Genomic DNA, 18,879 nt, shown 5'->3' on the forward strand with positions numbered 1-18,879 from the left:
GCCCCCATCTCTCTCTGTTTTTTGACTCTAATTCTCCTTCCTCTCATTTCTTGTACGGGGCCCGGGGTTGGGCTCTCCCCCAGCATCCGGCCCCTTTCCCGATTCCGGAGGAATCTCCCAGAGCTGCCTGGCCCCGCCCCAGGTCCCCCCCCCGCGGAGACCAGCTCCCATTGGACTCTTCGTACACCGCCCGCGCTGCCATTGGCTGAGCCTACGTCCTCACCCGCCCCTACCCCCCCCCGGTCCCTGAAGGTCCTTTGCACGCGGGCGGGGGCGGGGGCGGGGCCGCTCAGAGGGGCGGGGCAGTGGGGGCGGGGTCGAGCTTCCTGCCCCGCCCCGCTGGGTCCCAGTTCTCAGACACGAGTCTCGCGGCCACAGCAAAGCCCCCTCGGAGGCGGCCGGACAGAGCCCTGACCGTCGGACCGACGACGGAGTCCCAGAGAGCAGGTGAGCTAGCGGTGCCGGGGCGCCCCCCAATCTCGGGGGCCACCTGGCCTCTCTGTTTCTCTCGCCCCCTATGTCCCTGACCCCCCTTATGTCTGTTTCCCTCTCCCTCTCCGTTTCTCCCTTTCACTCTGTCTTCCTGTCACTCTCTTGATGTGTGGGTTACGGGGAGGCATCCTGGGTCTGAACTGCCCACCCTGGCTTGGGGTGGTGCTCTGGGACCAGCACCCCCCACCCCCCAACAAGAGGACTCTGATGGACTCTGCCCCCTTTCACAGTGCAGGGCACCAGGTGCCAGGGCCAGATTCCAGAGCTAGGAGGGCATTCTAGGTGGTGGGCAGCCAGGCCAAAGGCGTGGAGGTGGGAATGAGTGAGACTTCTGGCTGGTCTAGGCAGCAGAGATAGTCAGAGCCAGGCCCACCCAGACTGGCCACCTGGGAGCTCCCCAGTGTTCTGAAGCCTTGGCCTCAGTTTTGCCAGCTGTGAATTGGGACCTTCGTTGCTGAGGTGACTGGCAGTTGACCTGACCCAGATCTGCATGCATCACTACCTCCTCTCTCCTGGGGGGCTCTCCTGGAGGAGGAGCAGCCCCAGCTGTAAACAGGCCTCTGAGGTTACTTCCTGAGCAGGTCTGAGCCCAGCTGGGGGAGGTGAACGCCCTGGGTGGGGGGTGCCATAGCAGGGTGAGGGCAGTTCAGCCCCGTGGTTGGGTTGGTTCAGCCCAAGCTCAGACCTTGGAATCAGACAAACCTGGGTTCCTGCTCTGCCACTCATCACTGGTACCTTGAACGAGTGATTCAATTCTCCAAGCCTCAATTTCCTGTCTGAGGGTCATAACTCCCTGGGGGTGAGGGCAGCTTCCAGAATTAAATGCAGGAATGTGGGCCCTGCAAGTCTCTACCTGGCCTCCACCTCCTCCCTCTCTCCCCCTCACTCACTCTGCTCCAGCCACACAGCCTCCACATTCCACCAACACGCCAGGCACCATCCTGCCTCAGGGCCTTTGCACGGGCTGTTCCCTGTACCTCCATGACAGGTGCACAGGCGCCAACTTTAAAACATAACAAGTTGCCTAGATGGGCTGGGCCAAGGGACTGCCAGGCCAGGGCTGGGCGGCTGGGTGGCTGGGAGGGGCAGAGGAGGAGCCGGCCCAGGGACGCTGTACCTATGGAAACCGGAACAAAGAACTGTCGCCCCAGCCACGCGAACACCTGGGCTGAGCTTCTCCCACTTGGCAGGCTTGGTGGCCTGGGACGCAGGTGGTGGGTGAGTGCCCAGACCTCTTGGAGGGGGGGCGAGTCAGGCGCTCACACCCCACTCTGATGGGGGGCAGGGGTCCCTAAGTGAAGAAACCAGTCAGGCAGGTGCAGATTGGAGGCTCTGTCGTATCCCCTTCTGCTGTGTGGCCTTGGGCAGGTCAGGTGCCCCATGAGCCTCAGTTTCCTCATCTGAGGCCTGGGGAGGGGAGGGGCCTTTTGGTTGCTTGGTGATCTGATGTGATGGGTTCAGGAGGTCTCAGTGTCCCTGTCTGTCAAATGGGGCCACCAGAGGGTGCCTAGGACAAAACTCCATCTGTTGTCATGGAAACAGCCCCAGAGGCGGATGCTGAAGAAAGGACACATGCTTGTTCAGGTTCAGCCCCAGGTGTTACAGACTGAGGTGGGGACCTAGAGACAGGCAGGACTTGGCCCAGTTACAGAGAACTTGGGCTTTTACCCCAGAATCCCCCACATACACCCCTCCATGAGACAACTTCCCCTGGAATCCCACCACCTGAGGGATTCACAGAGGCACCTCTGGCCCAAGAGTACTTGGGATCTTCTAAGGCCCCGTCTTCCAGGCCTCACTTTTCCCTTCTGTCCAATGGGGCAGTGGAGGTTGGGGAGTGTCCACAGTGGGGGAGCCCCTTCCAGAAGGGTTCGTGCTGTGCTGCTGTGTGACCTTGGGCTATCTGTTTTTCTCGGGGCCTCAGTTTCCCTGGCTGGACAATGGGGCCCTTGGACGAGATATCTGACTCTGTGCCCCTCTAGTGCTGGGAGGTCATCTATTCATTCAACAACTGGTTCTGAGCCCCTACTGTAAGCCAAGCCTGGTGCAGGGCGCCAAGGACCTGGCAATGACCAAGGCCCGTCTGGTGTCCCCACCCCCCACTCAGTTCACAGACTGGGGTTGGGAGAGATGGACATTCATCCAGAAAAGTCATTAGGGTTAGCTGTAATTGCATGAAGGAGTGGAGAGACAGATTGATGGGGAAATTAGTTTGGATGGGGGAATCTGGGAGGGCCTCCTGAGGAGGTGACATTTGAGCTGAAGCTCAATGGCAAGAAAGAAATAGCCACGTGGAGACCTGGGGGAAAGAGCAATCCAGGCAGAGGGCACAGGTTGTGCAAAGGCCCTGGGGCAGCACCATGCCTGGTGTGTTGGAGGAACAGCCAGGAGACCCGTGTGGATAGAGCAGAGTGAGCGAGGGGGAGAGAGGGAGGAGGGGAGGGCAGGGAAGGAACGGGGCAGGTCGTGCAGGGTCTTGTGAGCCATGGGGAGGACTTGGGCTTTTACCCCCAGGGAGGAGGGATCCCTGAAGGGCTGTGGGCAGAAGAGGGGGAGGACCTGACTCGGGTGCTCACTGGCGCCCTCTGGCGGCTTCTACGGAGAGGACAGACTGTAGGGTGCGAGGGCAGGAGCCAGGGGACCAAGATGGAGGCTGTGGGCGGTGCGAAGTGGGTGGAACCCGGACTCATGTAGGGGCTGCATCCACATTCCTGCCAGGTGACCCTCCAGCCTCCTCCACTTGCTGTTAAAAATCTTTTACTTGGGAATTCCCTGGCGGTCCAGTGGTTAGGATTCCATGCTTTCACTGCTGTGGGCCTGGGTTTGATCCCTGGTTGGGGAAGATCCTGCAAGGCGCGCAGCGCGGCCAAAAAAAAAAAAAAAACTTTTACTCAGCTTGAGCCTCAGCCTGTCCTGTCTTCCTCTGTAGAGGGGTGGGATATGGTCTCCCAACATTCACTTTTGCCCACTGGTGTCCCCCACCCCCACCCCATCCCAGCTCTTTCTTCAGTGGAGATCTGACCACAGTTGAAAGTGTCCCAACTCCCACCGCAGCTGGCAGGGAGCCAGACCCTGCCCATCCTTGGGGTGGCCCCCGAGGGCTCTGGGGAACCCGGTTTGAAAACCACTGGTATCTGCCCCCCCACCTGAGAAAAGCAGGTCCCCCCTTTTGCCATATCAAAATGGGCACCAACAGTGAGGTCTGAGTGATGGTAGATAAAGGGCTGGAAGCAGTGGGTGCCCTCATGCTGGCAGAGGGTAATAGTGTGGGGGCATTTGCCACGGTGGGCGGAGATCTGGAGCCCCTGAGGCCACCCTGGGATGCTGCAGCAGGGGCTGAGGGAGGAGGCCCCGCTGAGGGGGCCCATCAATTATTGACGCCCTTTGTTGTGACATAAAGAATTCATGTGGAGGGCGGGCTGCTCCGTGGACCAGTGGCATGCTGAAGCCAGCATCCACCCTCCCCACCCCTGCTCACGAGGGCCACTTGCTGTATTGCCAGGAATTTCGCAACCCTGTTAACATCACCATTATTAAAAAGGACAGACTATCAATAAAACTGGAAGAAAAAATAAATTAAAAAAATGACATACTATGAACTTACAGTCAAATACATTATATTTAAAACAAAAGTATGGATGGGGATTTCCTGGAGGTCCAGTGGTTAGGACTCAGCGCTTTCACTGCCGAGGGTGCAGGTTCAATCCCTGGTCTGGGAACTAAGATCCCACAAGCCACTTGGCAGGGCCAAAAAAAAAAAAAAAGAAAAGAAACCTCAAAGATATGGAATATTATTCAGCCATAAAAAGGAGTGAAGCCCTGGGACTTCCCTGGTGGTACAGTGGTTAAGAATCCGCCTGCCGATCCAGGGGACACGGCTTCAAGCCCTGGTCGGGGAAGATTCCACATGCCGTGGGACAACCAAGCCCCATGAGCCACAACTACTGAGGCCCGCGCGCCTAGAGCCCGTGCTCCACAACAAAGAGAAGCCACTGCAACGAGAAGCCCGCGCACCGCAACGAAGAGTAGCCCCCGCTTGCCGCAACTAGATTGCCGCGCGCAGCAACGAAGACCCAACGCAGCCAAAAATAAAATTAATTAATTAAAAAAAAAGAAAAACCCTTTAAAAAAAAAAACAGGAGCCCTGAGCCTTGAAAACATGACACTCAGTGAGAGAAGCCAGACACATAAGACCACATAGTGGGTGATTCTTTTTATAAGAAAAACAGGCAAATCCGTAGAGGCAGAAAGTAAATTAGCGGCTGCCAGAGGGCTGGGGGAGGGGGATGGGGAGTGACTGCTATTGGGGAGGGGGTTTCTTTTCGGAGTGGTGAGAATGTTCCGGAATTAATTGTTGTGATGGTTACCCAGCTCTGTGAATATATAAAAACACTGAATTGTACACTTTAAAGGGTGAATTTTATGGTATGTGACATATACTTCAGCACAACTTATAAAAAAGCAAAGGTCAAAAATCCTAATTTCTAATTATTTTACTGCACTTTGCAAGGATCTGTGCTCTTGAGGTTATTTTCGTCTAGTGTATCTGTTTGGTGGAGACGGTGAGCAGTTCTTCCCAACTCCATGTTCAAGTTGGAAGCTTGAAATTGGCCGTGGTGAGAGAATTTACACCATGGAAATTGGCAAATGCTACAAATCAGGGTTTGATATATTGTTCTGTCATCATGTAACCCGGAGGTTGGCCAACCTTTTTTTAAAATTTATTTATTTATTTATTTTTGGCTGGGTTGGGTCTTCGTTGATGTGTGCGGGCTTTCTCTATTTGCGGTGAGTGGGGGTTACTCTTCCTTGCGGTGCGTGGGCTTCTTATTGAGGTGGCTTCTCTTGTTGTGGAGCACGGGCTCTAGGCGCGCGGGCTTCAGTAGTTGTGGCACGCGGGCTCAGTAGTTGTGGCTCGCGGGCTCTAGAGCACAGGCTCTGTAGTTGTGGCGCACAGGCTTAGTTGCTCTGTGGCATGTGGGTTCTTCCCAGACCAGGGCTCGAACCTGTGTCCCCTGCATTGGCAGGTGGATTCTTAACCACTGTGCCTCCAGGGAAGTACCCAAGCTTTTTCCATAAAGGCTCAGATAGTAAATATTTTTGGCTTTGCCAGCTTTTCTGCCTCTGTTGCCTCTCTTCAAGGCTGCGTTCCAATAGGACATGAATGGGCGTGGCATGTGCCAATAAAACTTTATTTCTTTACAAAAACAGGCAGCAGGCCAGAATTTGCCGCCCTTGGTCTAACTACAGGAAATATCAATAATGAAAATTAAATTTTAAAGGGTGGCATGTCTCTAGCTGCTTCCTTGCGAACAGCACAGAAGCACTGAGGGAATATTCTCTCACCATTCGAAAGCTGCCATCGGATTCGGCAAAGAAGTCGCTCACTTGGCTGATAAGTGAGTAAAATCCGAATTCTCCTTGTTCGTATGAAAGAGACCATCCAGCGACATCAGTGTCAGACTGCTCTCCTTTCTCCGTAGCAAGTACAGATTGGCTACTGGTACCAGTTTGGCAAAACTCACCAAGAACACATAGTGAGCCTCGGTTGGGTGTGAAATTCACCCGTGCAAAATCCTTTCTTACGTCTGTAAGTTGCATGGGGCACATCCTTTATGTCAGGAACATTTATGGTAAACATATGTATGTACCTACATGCCTACAGTTATTTTTCCTGGAAAGCTGGTGGCTAAGAATTCTCCAGCGCTTAGTGAATGGGGTGGGACGCAGCACTCACGGTGCACCCGGGGGGCACTGGGGACCCTGGGAAGCAGGATCTTCTGCCCTGTGGAATCCCCATCACCCCCACACCTAGCATCCAGGACTGGGAATCTGTGGGTTGAGGGGCCACCCCGGCGCACCTGTGACCTGGGTTGGATGGGGGGCCATGGGAGGAGTCTCCCCACCTGGGCCTCCCAGCTGGCAGGGCCTGGCAGAGGCCCTGAGCCTGGACCATGCCTAGCATGTTGCAGGGACAGCAAGAGGGGAGATGAAGGAGGGGAGGTCACTGATGTGGGGAGCGGGAAGGTTGGCCTTGCTCCAGAGTTTGGGGACAGAAGGGATTGGGAGGAACGAGGTCCACTGGGGCCAGTGCCGTCCACTGCCGTGTGCCCTTCCCCTTGGGGGAGGCTCACATTCAGTCCTGCTTCCACCCCACCCTCCCTCCAAGCCCACCTTTGCCTGTGTGGGGAAAGGATGCTGTCAAGTCTAGAGCAACCCGAGGCTCCACCGTCTGTGGCCAGTTTGGGAGCTGGAGTGTCCAAAATGGGGACAGGAACAAAGGTCAGAGTCAAAAAGACAAAGTGGGGTTGGCAGAGGGTGAAAGTCTGAGCGTGGACAGAGGGCTGAGGTCCCAGAAAGAATGTGGGGTGCAGGGCAGTAATCAGCAGAGACAGGGACTCAGTGACTAGACACCCATTTCACAGATGGGAAAGTGCCTCCAGGGGCTGGGGCTTGTCTGAGGTCATGGAGGGGAGACCTCAGAGCTATGGGAGGGCCTGGACAGTGGCCTCCTCGGGGGCTGTGGACCAGCCTCCGGTCTCCTCCCTGGCACTGTCCTGCCCCAGGGCCTTTGCACCAGCCATTCCCTCTGCCTGGCTCACCCTCCCCCAGACCCTGTCCTTCCAGTCCCAGCTCCAGGGGCTCCACCTTGGAGGGGCCCTCCTGACCACCCAGCCTAGGTCACCTGCCGTCCCTGGCTGTCACTGCCCCCCATCCCCGGGGGGATGTCACTCCCCCCATCCCCCTGAAATTATCCTGTTTATTTCCACATTCCACATCCACATTCCACATTCCACATTCACTGCTTCCTGGTGCCTCCCCCTTCCATCAGGGGCAACACCTCTTAGGGGGCCGTTTTGGAAATTCAGAGGGCTTTTTTTTCCCCTCCCACTTATGATAACAACAGGATATGCTAGCATTTGGGGGGCAGGGACCAAGGCACTAGGCGTCTGGCCATGCTCAGGGCAGCCCCTGGCCCTCACAACTTCCTAATGTCCTGCCAGAAACCGATGACTAGGGGTTTCAATATTCAGTGAATTTTCCTGAAATGCAACTCCTGGGTAAATCAAGGGAAGATGGAGCTCTTTTTTGATAGAAATTTGTAGCTACGTGTTCCCTGCGATGCCCTGTATGGGGCAAACCTCTGACAGATGCACTCCATCATTGAGTGCAGTGGGCCTGAGCTTTTAAGGAGGAAAAAAAAAATTTAATACTTCTTTGTGTATTTATTTGGCTGTACCAGGTCTTAGCTGAGGCCCACGGGATCTTCATTGCTGCATGTGGGATCTTTAGTTGCGGTATGTGGGATCTAGTTCCCTGGCCAGGGATCGAACCTGGGCCCCCTGCATTGGGAGTGCAGAGTCCCAACCACTGGACCACTGGGGAAGTCCCAGGAAAATTCTTTTTTAATCAAACATGTATTGAGCATGTACCATGTGCCTGGCTAGGTGGAAGTGATTTGCAAATCTCCACTTGTGTAATACTTTTCTTTTTGTTTTTAATTAATTAATTTATTTTTGGCTGCATTCTGTCTTCGTTGCTGCGTGCGGGCTTTCTCTAGTTTCGGCGAGTGGGGGCTTCTCTTGTTGCGGAGCATGGGCTCTAGGTCCATGGGCTTCAGTAGTTGTGGCTCACGGGCTCACTAGTTGTGGCACATGGGCTTAGTTGCTCCGCAGCATGTGGGATCTCCCTGGACCAGGGCTGAACCTGTGTCCCCTGCATTGGCAGGCAGATTCATAGCCGCTGCGCCACCAGGGAAGTCCCTGTAATCCTTTTATTTCTGTTTGTATTACTGCTTGGGCCAAATCGTGATTTTTAAATTTTTTTTTTTTTTTTTGGCCGTGCTGAGCAGCATGTGGGATCTTAGTTCCCCGACCAGGGATCCAACCCGCACCCCCTGCGGTGGAAGCGGGGAGTCTTAACCAGTGGACTGTCAGGGAAGTCCCAATTTATTTAACGTTTTTAAAATGAGGCATAGGGCTTCCCTGGTGGCGCAGTGGTTGACAGTCCGCCTGCCGATGCAGGGGACACGGGTTCGTGCCCCGGTCCGGGGGTATCCCACGTGCCGCAGAGCAGCTGGGCCCATGAGCCATGGCCACTGAGCCTGCGCGTCTGGAGCCTGTGCTCCGCAACGGGAGAGGCCACAACAGTGAGGGCCAGCGTACCGCAAAAAAAAAAAAAAAAAAAAAAAGAGGCGTAAAATAGACAGTAAGGGGCACAAAGGTATAAACTATATACACTTGATATGTATACAGTAAGTGTTCAGCTTGATGACATAGAATTCACATATTGTAAAATTCACTATTTTAAAGTGCTCACATTCCAGAACATTCTGCCACCCCCAAAAGAACTCCCATCCCATTAGCAGTCACTCTCCATTCTCTGCTCCCCAGTCCCTGGAAACCACTAATTCACTTTCTGTCTGTGTGAATTTGCCTGTTCTGGACGTTTCCCATCAATGGAATCACACACAGTGGGTCCTTCTGTGTCTGGCTTCTCTCACTGAGCATCGTGTTCTCAGGGTCCATCCATGCCGTAGTGAGTGTCGGTGCTTCACTCATTTTTATGATTGAATAACATACCAGTGTGTGGATGGACCACTATTGGTTTGTCCATTTATCTGCTGGCGGGCATTTGGGTTGTTTCCACTTTTTGGTTATTACGCATCATGCTGCTATGCCCATGTGTGTATACGTTTTTATGTGTACGTATGTTTTCATCTCTTTGGGGTAGGTACTTAGGAGTATAACTGCTGGGTCATGTGGTAACTCTGTGTTTGAGGAACTGCCAAAAAACTGTTTTCCACGGCGGCTGCACCATTTTCTATTCCTACCAGCCGTGGATGAGGGGCTCCAGTTTCTCCCATCCTTGCCAGCTCTTTTGTCTGTCTTTTTGAAACGGCCATCCTAGTGGGGGTGAGGTGATATATCATGATGATTTTGACTTGTTTTCCTAGTAGCCAGTGATGTTGAGCATCTTTTCACTTGCTTATTGGCCATTTATATATCTTCCTTGGAGAAATGTTAGATTTTTAAAAAATCAACATATAACTCACATACCATAAAAGTTACCCTTTGAAAGTTTACAGTTTTCTGGGTTTTAGTGTATTCACATTTCTTTGTAACCATCCAGCTTGATGACTTTTTACATTGTGTAGACCCAGATGGAGACACAGAACATGAAACATTCCGGGGACTTCCCTGGTGGTCCAGTGGTTAAGAATCTGCGCTTCCACTGACAGGGGGCGTGGGTTTGAAAAACAATTTTTTTTTTAATTAAAAAATTAGGGACTTCCCTGGTGGTCCAGTGCCGATCCCTGGTCAGGGAGCTAAGATCCCACATGCCTCGTGGCCAAAAAACCAAAACAGAAGCAATACTGTAACAAATTTAATAAAGACTTTAAAAATGGTCCACATCAAAAAAAAAAAATCTTTAAAAAAAATTTAAAAATTAAAAAAAAAAAAATTCCAGAGCTCCTCCCTGTACAATCCCCCTCACCTTTATCACCACATATTAATTTTATTTATTTATTTATTTATTTTGCGGTATGCGGGCCTCTCACTGCTGTGGCCTCCCCCGTCACGGAGCACAGGCTCCAGATGCGCAGGCTCAGCGGCCATGGCTCACGGGCCCAGCCGCTCCGCGGCATGTGGGATCTTCCCGGACCAGGGCACGAACCCGTGTCTCCTGCATCGGCAGGCGGACTCTCAACCACTGCGCCACCAGGGAAGCCCTAATTTTATTTTTATACCAGCGGGTGGAGACAGACGGTACTGCCTGTGGATTCCATTTCAGGGAAATGGGGGCACCCAAATTCTTTTGTAATAAGGAGGTGGCATGGTGTCTAGAAGGCTGGGGTCCCTTGGAAGGCAGGGACGGGATCTCTCTTGGTCACTGCTATGTCCCCAGTGCCTGGGACACAACTGGTGCTCCCTAAGTGCTCACTGAGCCACTGAATGAGTGTTCCAGCCGAGCCCTTGAAGCTTTATTGGGCTTTCCTGGCTGTGACGATAGTGGGGTGATCTGGCATTTGGTGGGCAGGGGCCAGGGACACTGGCCGTCTGGCCGCTGAGCCCCTCCGCTGTCCCTGGGAAGGGCCTGCCCCAGAAAGCCTGCCCTGGTGCAGCCAGGCCCCTCCTGGCTTGTCTGCCCTTGGACTTGGATGAGCGCAGCTGGCAGGAAGGAAGGCTGGGGTTTATTTTGGTCCCCAGCATGCTCCCCCGGGAGAGCAGTCATCTCCCTGTCTGGCTGCTTGGATGGAGGCGTTTCTGGTAGAACAATGGGTCAGCGGCGGGGGGGTGGGAGTGGGGACCGCTGACCCATTGCAGCTGGGCTGGTCCAGGTGTCACAGGTCTGGGGGCTGCCCCAAGGGGAGTAGGGGCGAGGAGTGTGGGGGCCAAGAGGGAAGGCTGCGGCTGCCCCCGCCCCCCGCCCCTTTTCCTCTGTGCTTGGCAGGGTGGGTGTGGGGCAGTACTGCTGCTGAGGGCCCAGGCTCTTCCTGAAGCTGGTAAACAGGACAGGCTTCCCCTGTGAACCAACACGCCCGACCTCAGGACTTGCAGAGGGGAAGGTCAAGGCCCAGAGAGAGGCAGAACCCTGCCTGGGGTCACACAGCAACCAAATAGGCAGAAAGACCTGGGCACCAGAGTCCTTGAGATCCAGGGAAAGGCCTTCTCCTCTCTGAGTCTCAATTTGTCCCTCTGTAAACTGGGAAGCTGGACCCAGGGAGTTGGGAGTTCCCCCCCCCGCCCCGGGTTCCAATGTTTGCAGACATCCTTTCCCTCATACATTCAACAAACACTTACTGGGTGTCTGCTGGGTACCAGGCCCTGGGTTAGGGTTAGGAGACATGGCGTGAACAAGAAAGATGCAGGGGAATTCCCTGGCAGTCCAGTGGTCAGCACTCTGTGCTTCCACTGCAGGGGCCAGAGGTTTGATCCCTGGTTGGGGAACTAAGATCCTGCATGACCTGCGACACGGCCAAAAAAAAAAAAAAAAGATGCAGCCCCTACCCACGCTGTCAGGCCAGGGAGATGGACACCGAAACCAAGGTACTCGGGGCCGTGATGGAGGATGCCCCGGGCACCATGGGAGCCAAGGGGGCACCTGGCCCAGCCTGGGGCATCCAGAAGTCTTCCAGGAGGAGGTGACAGTAACTCTGAGACTTGAATGAGTTTACGGGATGAGTGATGGGTGAGGGAGGGGTCTAGGTAGAGGGAATGGAATAGAATGTTCTAGAGAAACAGAGATGAGAGGGCATCCTGGAAGCATAGTTATTCCTTGCTGCTGCTCTTTTTTTTCCAGAGAACATCACAGAGAAATAGGTCTCTACATTCAGGGAGCTGAATGGCATAGAGCTTGAAGGTCAGAAGTCCAGGCAGTGGCGTCCAGCCTCTTGCCCGGGGAAAGCTCACAGCCCGGGGGACACTCAGGTTGGTCACAAGCTTCTGCCCTAGGATGGAGGTAGTTCTCCCTCCTTACAGCCACCATCCTCCATTTTACTGATGGGGAAACTGAGGCACGGGGCAGTTATGTTGCTTGACCAAGAGTTTAGAGCCAGGAGCAGGACCTAAATTTCGGGGCTGGTTTTGTCATGGGGGACAGCCCCACAAGACTCAGTGCAACTCGCAGGAGTCAGCTGGGGAAAGCAGAGAGCGTAGGGGTGCAGAGGTGGTGGGGGCAGGCAGTCCCTGTGTTGCTGTGTGGCCTTGGGGAAATGGTTCAGCCTCTCTGAGCCTGTGTAATTTCTTCTGCAACCTGGCAACCAGCCGAATACAACACCACGCTGAAGTGATGAAATGGGCACACGCCGCTGCTCAGGGCCTGCCACGCGGTGCTGAGTCACCCGCACCCCTGCTCTGCCCCAGCCTTTGTACAGGGTCTGGGGCTGCTGTGGGAGCAGGGAAGACTGGGTCATTCATCTCCAGGCCCGTCCCGACCTCTGTGGGCAGGGAGAGGGCGGCCGAGGCTTGGGACTTCTCCCGGGGTCTGAGCTCACACACAGATGGGCTTTGTCGGGGTTCCTGTGGCTGAGTGGGCACCCATGTGGCATTCCTGGTCTGGCTGGCCTGAGGCTGGGGTCGGGGTGGATTCCCACCAGAGCCTGGGGCAGGAGCGGGTCAGGGCTGGGGGTGGGTCTCAGGCTCCCTCATTCATTTGGAAGATGTTTCCGGAGCCTCCAAAAACACAGCGGTTAAGGAATCAGGCCCATTACCTCCCCCGTGGCCTGCGGTGAGGCAGATCACGGAAGAAGCAAAGCCAGCGGGGCAGAGCAGTGATGAGGGATGCCTGGGGTGCCCTGTGGCTCAGAGGAGGTGCCTCACTGTCAGTTTGGCTGTTCGGGGGTGGCTTCCTAGAGGAGGTGGTGTCCAGGCTGAGCTGAGGGATGAACCTGCGAGGGTGAGAGGCAGGGGCTTAGGGGCCAGGGCTTTTGGGGGATGTATATGTGTCCACCAGAGAAGAGGCAGGGGTTTGGGGGCCAAGGTGTTGGGGGATGTATAGGAGCTCACCAGGGAAGATGCAGGGGCTGGAATGAGGTGTGGGCTTTGGTCCTGAGAGCCATGAGGAGCTGCCAGCTGGTTCTTACAAGGAAAGGGCTAAGCCCAGATGTGCAATGTAGGAAGAATTCTGGCGCTGCAGGAAGGAGGTGGTTGGAAGGGGAGCCTCCAGAGCCTGGGGGATCTGGAAGACTGCCATGCAGGAAGGACAAAAGGAGTCAGACATAAGGGACAGACAGAGGTCCAGGCTTCTGCGGTTGGAGGCCTGGTCACTGTTCCCAGAGAGCCAGCCTGCCATTCACCTTGGCCACCTCCCTGGCCCTTTCCTGGGCAGAATCTGATGCAAGTCAATATTTCTGTATCAGAGGAATCAGCAGAGTGATGCGTTTCCAGAAACCCCACAAATGGTCCTGGGGAACCCCCACCCAGGTCACTGCCCCCCTGACTCATTCAGGGCCTGACTAAGGTCTCAGCATGTCCGTTGTAAACTCAAGGGGGTGAGGAGGCCAGGAGGATTGGTACCTAGGCTTCTCCACCCTGAACAGCCCAGGGGCTGGGCTGGGACCCTGTCTCATGGAGCTGCAGGATGAGGGGAATGATAAGCTGGACCCCCCCTGTGATAACTCACCTTGAGCCCCTTCTCAACTCAGAGCAAGGATACAGTGGGTTTGCAGGGCTGGTACCAGGGACCACAAGTAGTGGGATTCAGAAGGCCCTGCCCATTAATTTCCAAAATATACAAACAGCTCATACAACTCAATAACCAAAAAACAACCCAATCGAAAAATGGGCAGAAGACCAAATAGACATTTCTCCAAAGAAAACACAGAGATGGCCAACAGGTAACATGAAAAGATGCTCATCATTGCTAATTATTAGAGAAACGCAAATCAAAACTACAATGAGGTATCACCTCACACTGGTCAGAATGGCCATCATTAAAAAGTCTACAAGTAACAAATGCTGGAGAGGGTGTGGAGAAAAGAGAACCCTCCTACACTATTAGTGGGAATGTAAATTGTTGCAGCCACTATGGAGAACAGTATAGAGGTTCCTCAAAAACTAAAAATAGTGTTGCCATATGATCTAGCAATCCCACTCCTGGGCATATATCCAGACAAAACTCTAATTCGAAAAGATACATGCACCCCAATGTTCACAGCAGCACTATTCACAATAGCCAAGATATAAAAACCACCTAAATGTCCATTGACAGATGAATGGATAAATAAGATGTGGTACACATACACAGTGGAATATTACTCAGCCATGAAAAAGAATGAAATAATGCCATTTGCAGCAACATGGATGGACCTAGAGATTCTCATACTAAGGGGAGTAAGTCAAAAAGAAAGACAAATACCATATGATAAAACCTATATGTGGAATCTAAAATAGGACACAAATGAAGTTATCTACCAAACAGAAACAGACTCACAGACATAGAGAACAGACTTGTGTTTGCCAAGGGGGAGGGTGGATAGGGGAAGGAAGGATTGGGAGTTTGGGATTAGCAGATGCAAATGAGTATATACAGAATGGACAAACAACAAGGAGGTCCTATGGTATAGCACAGGGAACTAGATTCAGTATCCTGTAATAAACCATAACAGAAGGCCCTGCCCAGATTTCAACATTACACATTAATTCCTTTGACTTTTTTTAGAAACAAATTCCCTTAGGGTCCCTTGGGTCATCATCTCTTCAGTGTGAATGCTATTTTTTAAACGAGCTTTTCCTAAAAATAGCTTTTGCTATTTTTTTTTCACAAGTTTCTGCCGTTCTGTGCTCCTGCTACTTGGAATTTCCCTCCTCTAGGCCTTGGAGCATGGGGATCTTCCCGCCTGGGATGCCCTCCCCATTTTCTCACCTGTCTCTTCCTCCAGGAGGTCAGCCTCGGCCCTCTTGATCTGCTGGGGTTCCTGTGCTATGTGGGCTCTTGCAGCTTCCCGGATGGTAGCACTTGCTGTGTTCCCGGGGGCTCGCTGGTCGGCTCTGTACACCCAGTCCTGGCACACACAGTAGGTCTGTGGAATGGGCACGCAGGCTCCCCTGGAGATAGGCTGGTGGCGTGTGCCCATTTCCCGGATTGGGAAGACGGTGGTCGCCAACGTTAGCGGCCCGCCCAGGCAAGCCCCTGGCAGCCGGGCTGTGCGGGCTGACGGCGGGTCTGTGTCCCCACCCCCGCGCAGGGCGGATGGACACCTTCAGCACCAAGAGCCTGGCCCTCCAGGCCCAGAAGAAGCTCCTGAGCAAGATGGCATCCAGGGCGGTAGCGGCCGCGTTCATCGACGACACCAGCAGCGAGGTGCTGGACGAGCTGTACCGCGCCACCAAGGAGTTCACCCGCAGCCGCAAGGAGGCCCAGAAGGTGGTCAAGAACCTGGTCAAGGTGGCCGTGAAGCTGGGTGTCCTGCTGCGCAGCGGGCAGCTGGGCGGCGAGGAGCTGGCGCGGCTGCAGCGCTTCCGGCAGCAGGCCCGCCGCCTGGCCATGACCGCCGTCAGCTTCCACCAGGTGGACTTCACCTTCGACCGGCGCGTCCTGGCCGCCGCCCTGCTTGAGTGCCGGGACCTGCTGCACCAGGCGGCGGGCGCGCACCTGACCGCCAAGTCCCACGGCCGCATCAACCACGTGTTCGGCCACTTGGCTGACTGCGACTTCCTCGCCGCGCTCTACGGCCCGGCTGAGCCCTACCGCTCCCACCTGCGCAGGATCTGCGAGGGTCTCACCCGGCTGCTGGACGAGGAGAGCATATGACCTCCGACCTGACCTCCGACCTCCCCGTTCCGGCTTCCCGCTGGGGGCGGGGCTTGCGGGGGGGGTTTTAATCTCTTTTCTCCCAGTCTGACTCTGGCCAAAACCACCCCGCCCAACAGGCGCGCGCGCGCACACACGCACACACACACACACACACACACACACACTCGCGCGCGCGCCCGCCTCTGCAGCTCTAAGGACCCAGGTCACCTCTCCTCCTCCGGCCCAGTCTCCCTGGGGAGAGGAACTCAGCGCGGAGCCCGGCACGGCCTGCCTGCGCCAGCAGCCTCCCGGGGCACCTGGAGACCACTGCCTGCTCCGGCGCACCGTCTGCACAATAACCTGAGCCACCGGTCTGAACCCCTCAGATCACTTGGTGTCTCTGACAGCTGGCGGCTTCCCACTTAATAATGTTGCCTGGGCTTTTGCATTCCCGCAGAGAGGATCATGGGGAACCAGGAGAAAGGGAGTGTTACACAGTGAGCTGTTCGCCCGCCCCAAGTTCCTCAAAGTCCTAAGCCCCAGGGCCTCTGAATATGACCTTATTTAGAAATAGGGTGATTGCAGATGTGATTAGTTGAGTTCATACTGGAGCAGGGGTGGCTAATCCACTCTGAGTGGCGTGCTTATGAGAAGGAGACATTTGGACACAGACTCAGAGGACAATGCTATATGACGGTGGTGGTAGAGACTGGGGGGAGGTGTCTGAACGACAAGGAACACCAAGGACTGCCAGCCACCCCCAGAAGCTGGGAGAGAGCCTGGAACAGCCCTCGGAGGGAACCAGCCCCGCTGACCCCTTGATCTCAGGCCTCCAGAGGTGAGAGCGAACAAGCTTCTGTTGTTTCAGCCTCCCAGGCTGGGGTACTTTGTTCCGCAGACCAGGAAATGGGCCCTGGGAGCCACGCGAGGGCCGCGGTGGGTGCAGGTGTGTCAGTGAGGACGCCTCCTCCCTCTGGTTGGCATCGTGGCCCAGACTCCCACATGGGAGAGGAACGGAGTGTGCCCCCCATGCAGGGTGTCAGGGGAAAGCTGTCTGAGATGCGTGCATGTTTTTAAATGATGATTTCATATTTGGAAAACAAACAATTGTTTTTATAAGACAGGCCTCAGAAACAAAGCTCAACAGCTCTTGGCTTTGGCAACGCTGGTGTGGCGATTCTTAACTTGGGGCGTGGATGGACACGTTGGGGTGTGGGAGCGTTATTTGTGATTTGTCAGAAGTGGGCATGGGTTTTAAAAGAATGCGAAACCCGGCTGCAGGTCTGGCCATGTCAGGGCCGGGAAGGTTATTTTGGGCACTCAGTGGGGAGCGGGGGAACGATGTCTATTTTTGCAGAACCTGGTCTGTTTAGGGCAAAGACTGCAAACAGGAGGCCTGCAGGCCTTATTAGGCAAGAAGATGGGTTTGCTTAGCCCCATCCAGTGTTTGAGACATTTGGAATTAGTTGCCAACACTTAAAACCAACGAAATAGCACGTCCCGATCTTGATCTTGGCGGTTCTCTAGAAAACGCGCCCGCACTGCCCAATGGTGAAGCTGCATAGAGGTTGCCCGTCTTTGTTTTGCCACAGTCCCCACCACTCCCTTTTGCCTCTCCACGGCATGAGGGGCTGGCTGATAGATTAGGACCCCAGATTCAGGGCAGTGTTTCTCTGTTTGGTTTCTGCTGCTCTGAAAAAGTCAAAGGCTTTCACTCAGGAGCCAGCTGTTCCTACCTCTGCCCTCCACTTCCAAGGCAAACTTTGCGTCTTATCTTGGGTCAAAAGACATCTTCAAATGAACAGTCGTGCATTTTGATTACGCTGAGAAGCCCCACATGAAATCCTTTGCCCTCTGCTCTGCAGGCATATATCCATGTGATAAGGCTTTGTACCTGTCTGGACTCTTTTCATACACTTGAGATTTAATTTTAAAAAACCAAAGAGCGCTACAAAACTATGTAAATAAAAGCATCTGACAGTTTGCTCTCACCCACCTAGGGTTTTTGCGTTTTGAATCAAGGTTGCACATAAACGTCACACACCCGCAGCCTGTTGGCAGGTTTGATTCCCGCTGCGTTGGACAGACTAGCCGAGGTGGCAGAGCTTGGCTTCTGCAGCCCAAACGGGGCTCAGTCCAGCTCCTCATAATGACCAAAGGTCCTGGGGCCGGGTGGCTTCGCTCACCAGAAAGCTTCGTAAAGGCACACGCGCACATCACATGGCGTAAAGGGGAAGCTTCTCTGTGTCCAGAGGCGCCCTGCTGCGTCCCAGCACGTTGCACCTACCGCTCTGCATCCCTGCTGGCGCCCAGTACTTGGAAGTGGTAAGTGACTCCAGGCTGACCATAGAAGAATCAATATCCCTCTCAGCCAGGGTCTGGCCCTCACACACCTCGGGGCCCAGGGCGCACCATCGTCTCCGCCTGTGTCCAGCTGCCTGGTTTTGGCAGGAGGCCCTGGGCAATCATCTCCTGGGCCCTGTTGAGAACTGCAGGTCGCCGTGCTCGGTGGAGTGAGCCTCCCGGAGGACGTGTGTGCCTCCAGAGCTGCTCACGAGGTGTGGTGCAGATCGTGTGCGCTTGACCACTGAGGCTGCCGGTGCCCTGCCCCTGCCCCGAGTACCGTGGGCCCAAGGTCCCCCTCAGTGATTCTGGGAACAGCTGTTCGTCTTGCTTGCGCCCCTCTCTGGAGCCATTCCTACGTCAGCACCGCTGAGGCCCCGGGGCAGGTGGGGTCACAGCAGCACCGGGCTCCTGGGTGGCATGAGGGAGGGCCAGATGAGTGACAGGAACAGAGAGGCCTCAGTCGCCCCAACGTGGTGATTCTGATCATCAAGGACCCGCTTCATGGCCACATGGTTTCTTTCCTCACAGTCAGAGGTCAGGGTGACAGTCCAGTGGGGGTCAGACTCCCAGGCCCTGCTGTTGGGAGACCAGGCTCCCCTGAGTGGCTGAGGCCTTTGGGGATGTTGTTTATTTATTTCGGTTTGCTTGCAGGTTTTTGTTTCTTTTTTAAAGTCACCGAGCTGCAATCCGACCTCAAAAAAAAGTAAGCAGAGCCAACCACAGGATGCAGAAGAGCAGGTCTGCCCTGGCCCCATGGGCTCGGCAAGGTCCAGCTGCCTCGGGACCCGCACGTCTGCGCCTGCA

At 54.7% G+C, this 18,879-nt stretch overlaps 1 protein-coding gene across 1 annotated transcript; it reads left to right on the top strand.

Annotated features, from left to right (window-relative positions):
- The first annotated feature begins 364 nt into the window (after positions 1-364).
- Positions 365-17,702, top strand: TNFAIP8L1 (TNF alpha induced protein 8 like 1). The gene is made up of 2 exons (XM_082836976.1): positions 365-447; positions 15,182-17,702. Exon 2 carries the CDS (start codon positions 15,187-15,189, stop codon positions 15,745-15,747), a length of 561 nt encoding a protein of 186 aa, XP_082693102.1. The 5' UTR covers positions 365-447; positions 15,182-15,186; the 3' UTR covers positions 15,748-17,702.
- The last annotated feature ends 1,177 nt before the right edge of the window (positions 17,703-18,879 follow it).

This window comes from Leucopleurus acutus (assembly GCF_964270905.1).
Source record: "Leucopleurus acutus genome assembly, chromosome: 3".
NCBI classification, from domain to species: Eukaryota; Metazoa; Chordata; class Mammalia; order Artiodactyla; family Delphinidae; genus Leucopleurus; species Leucopleurus acutus.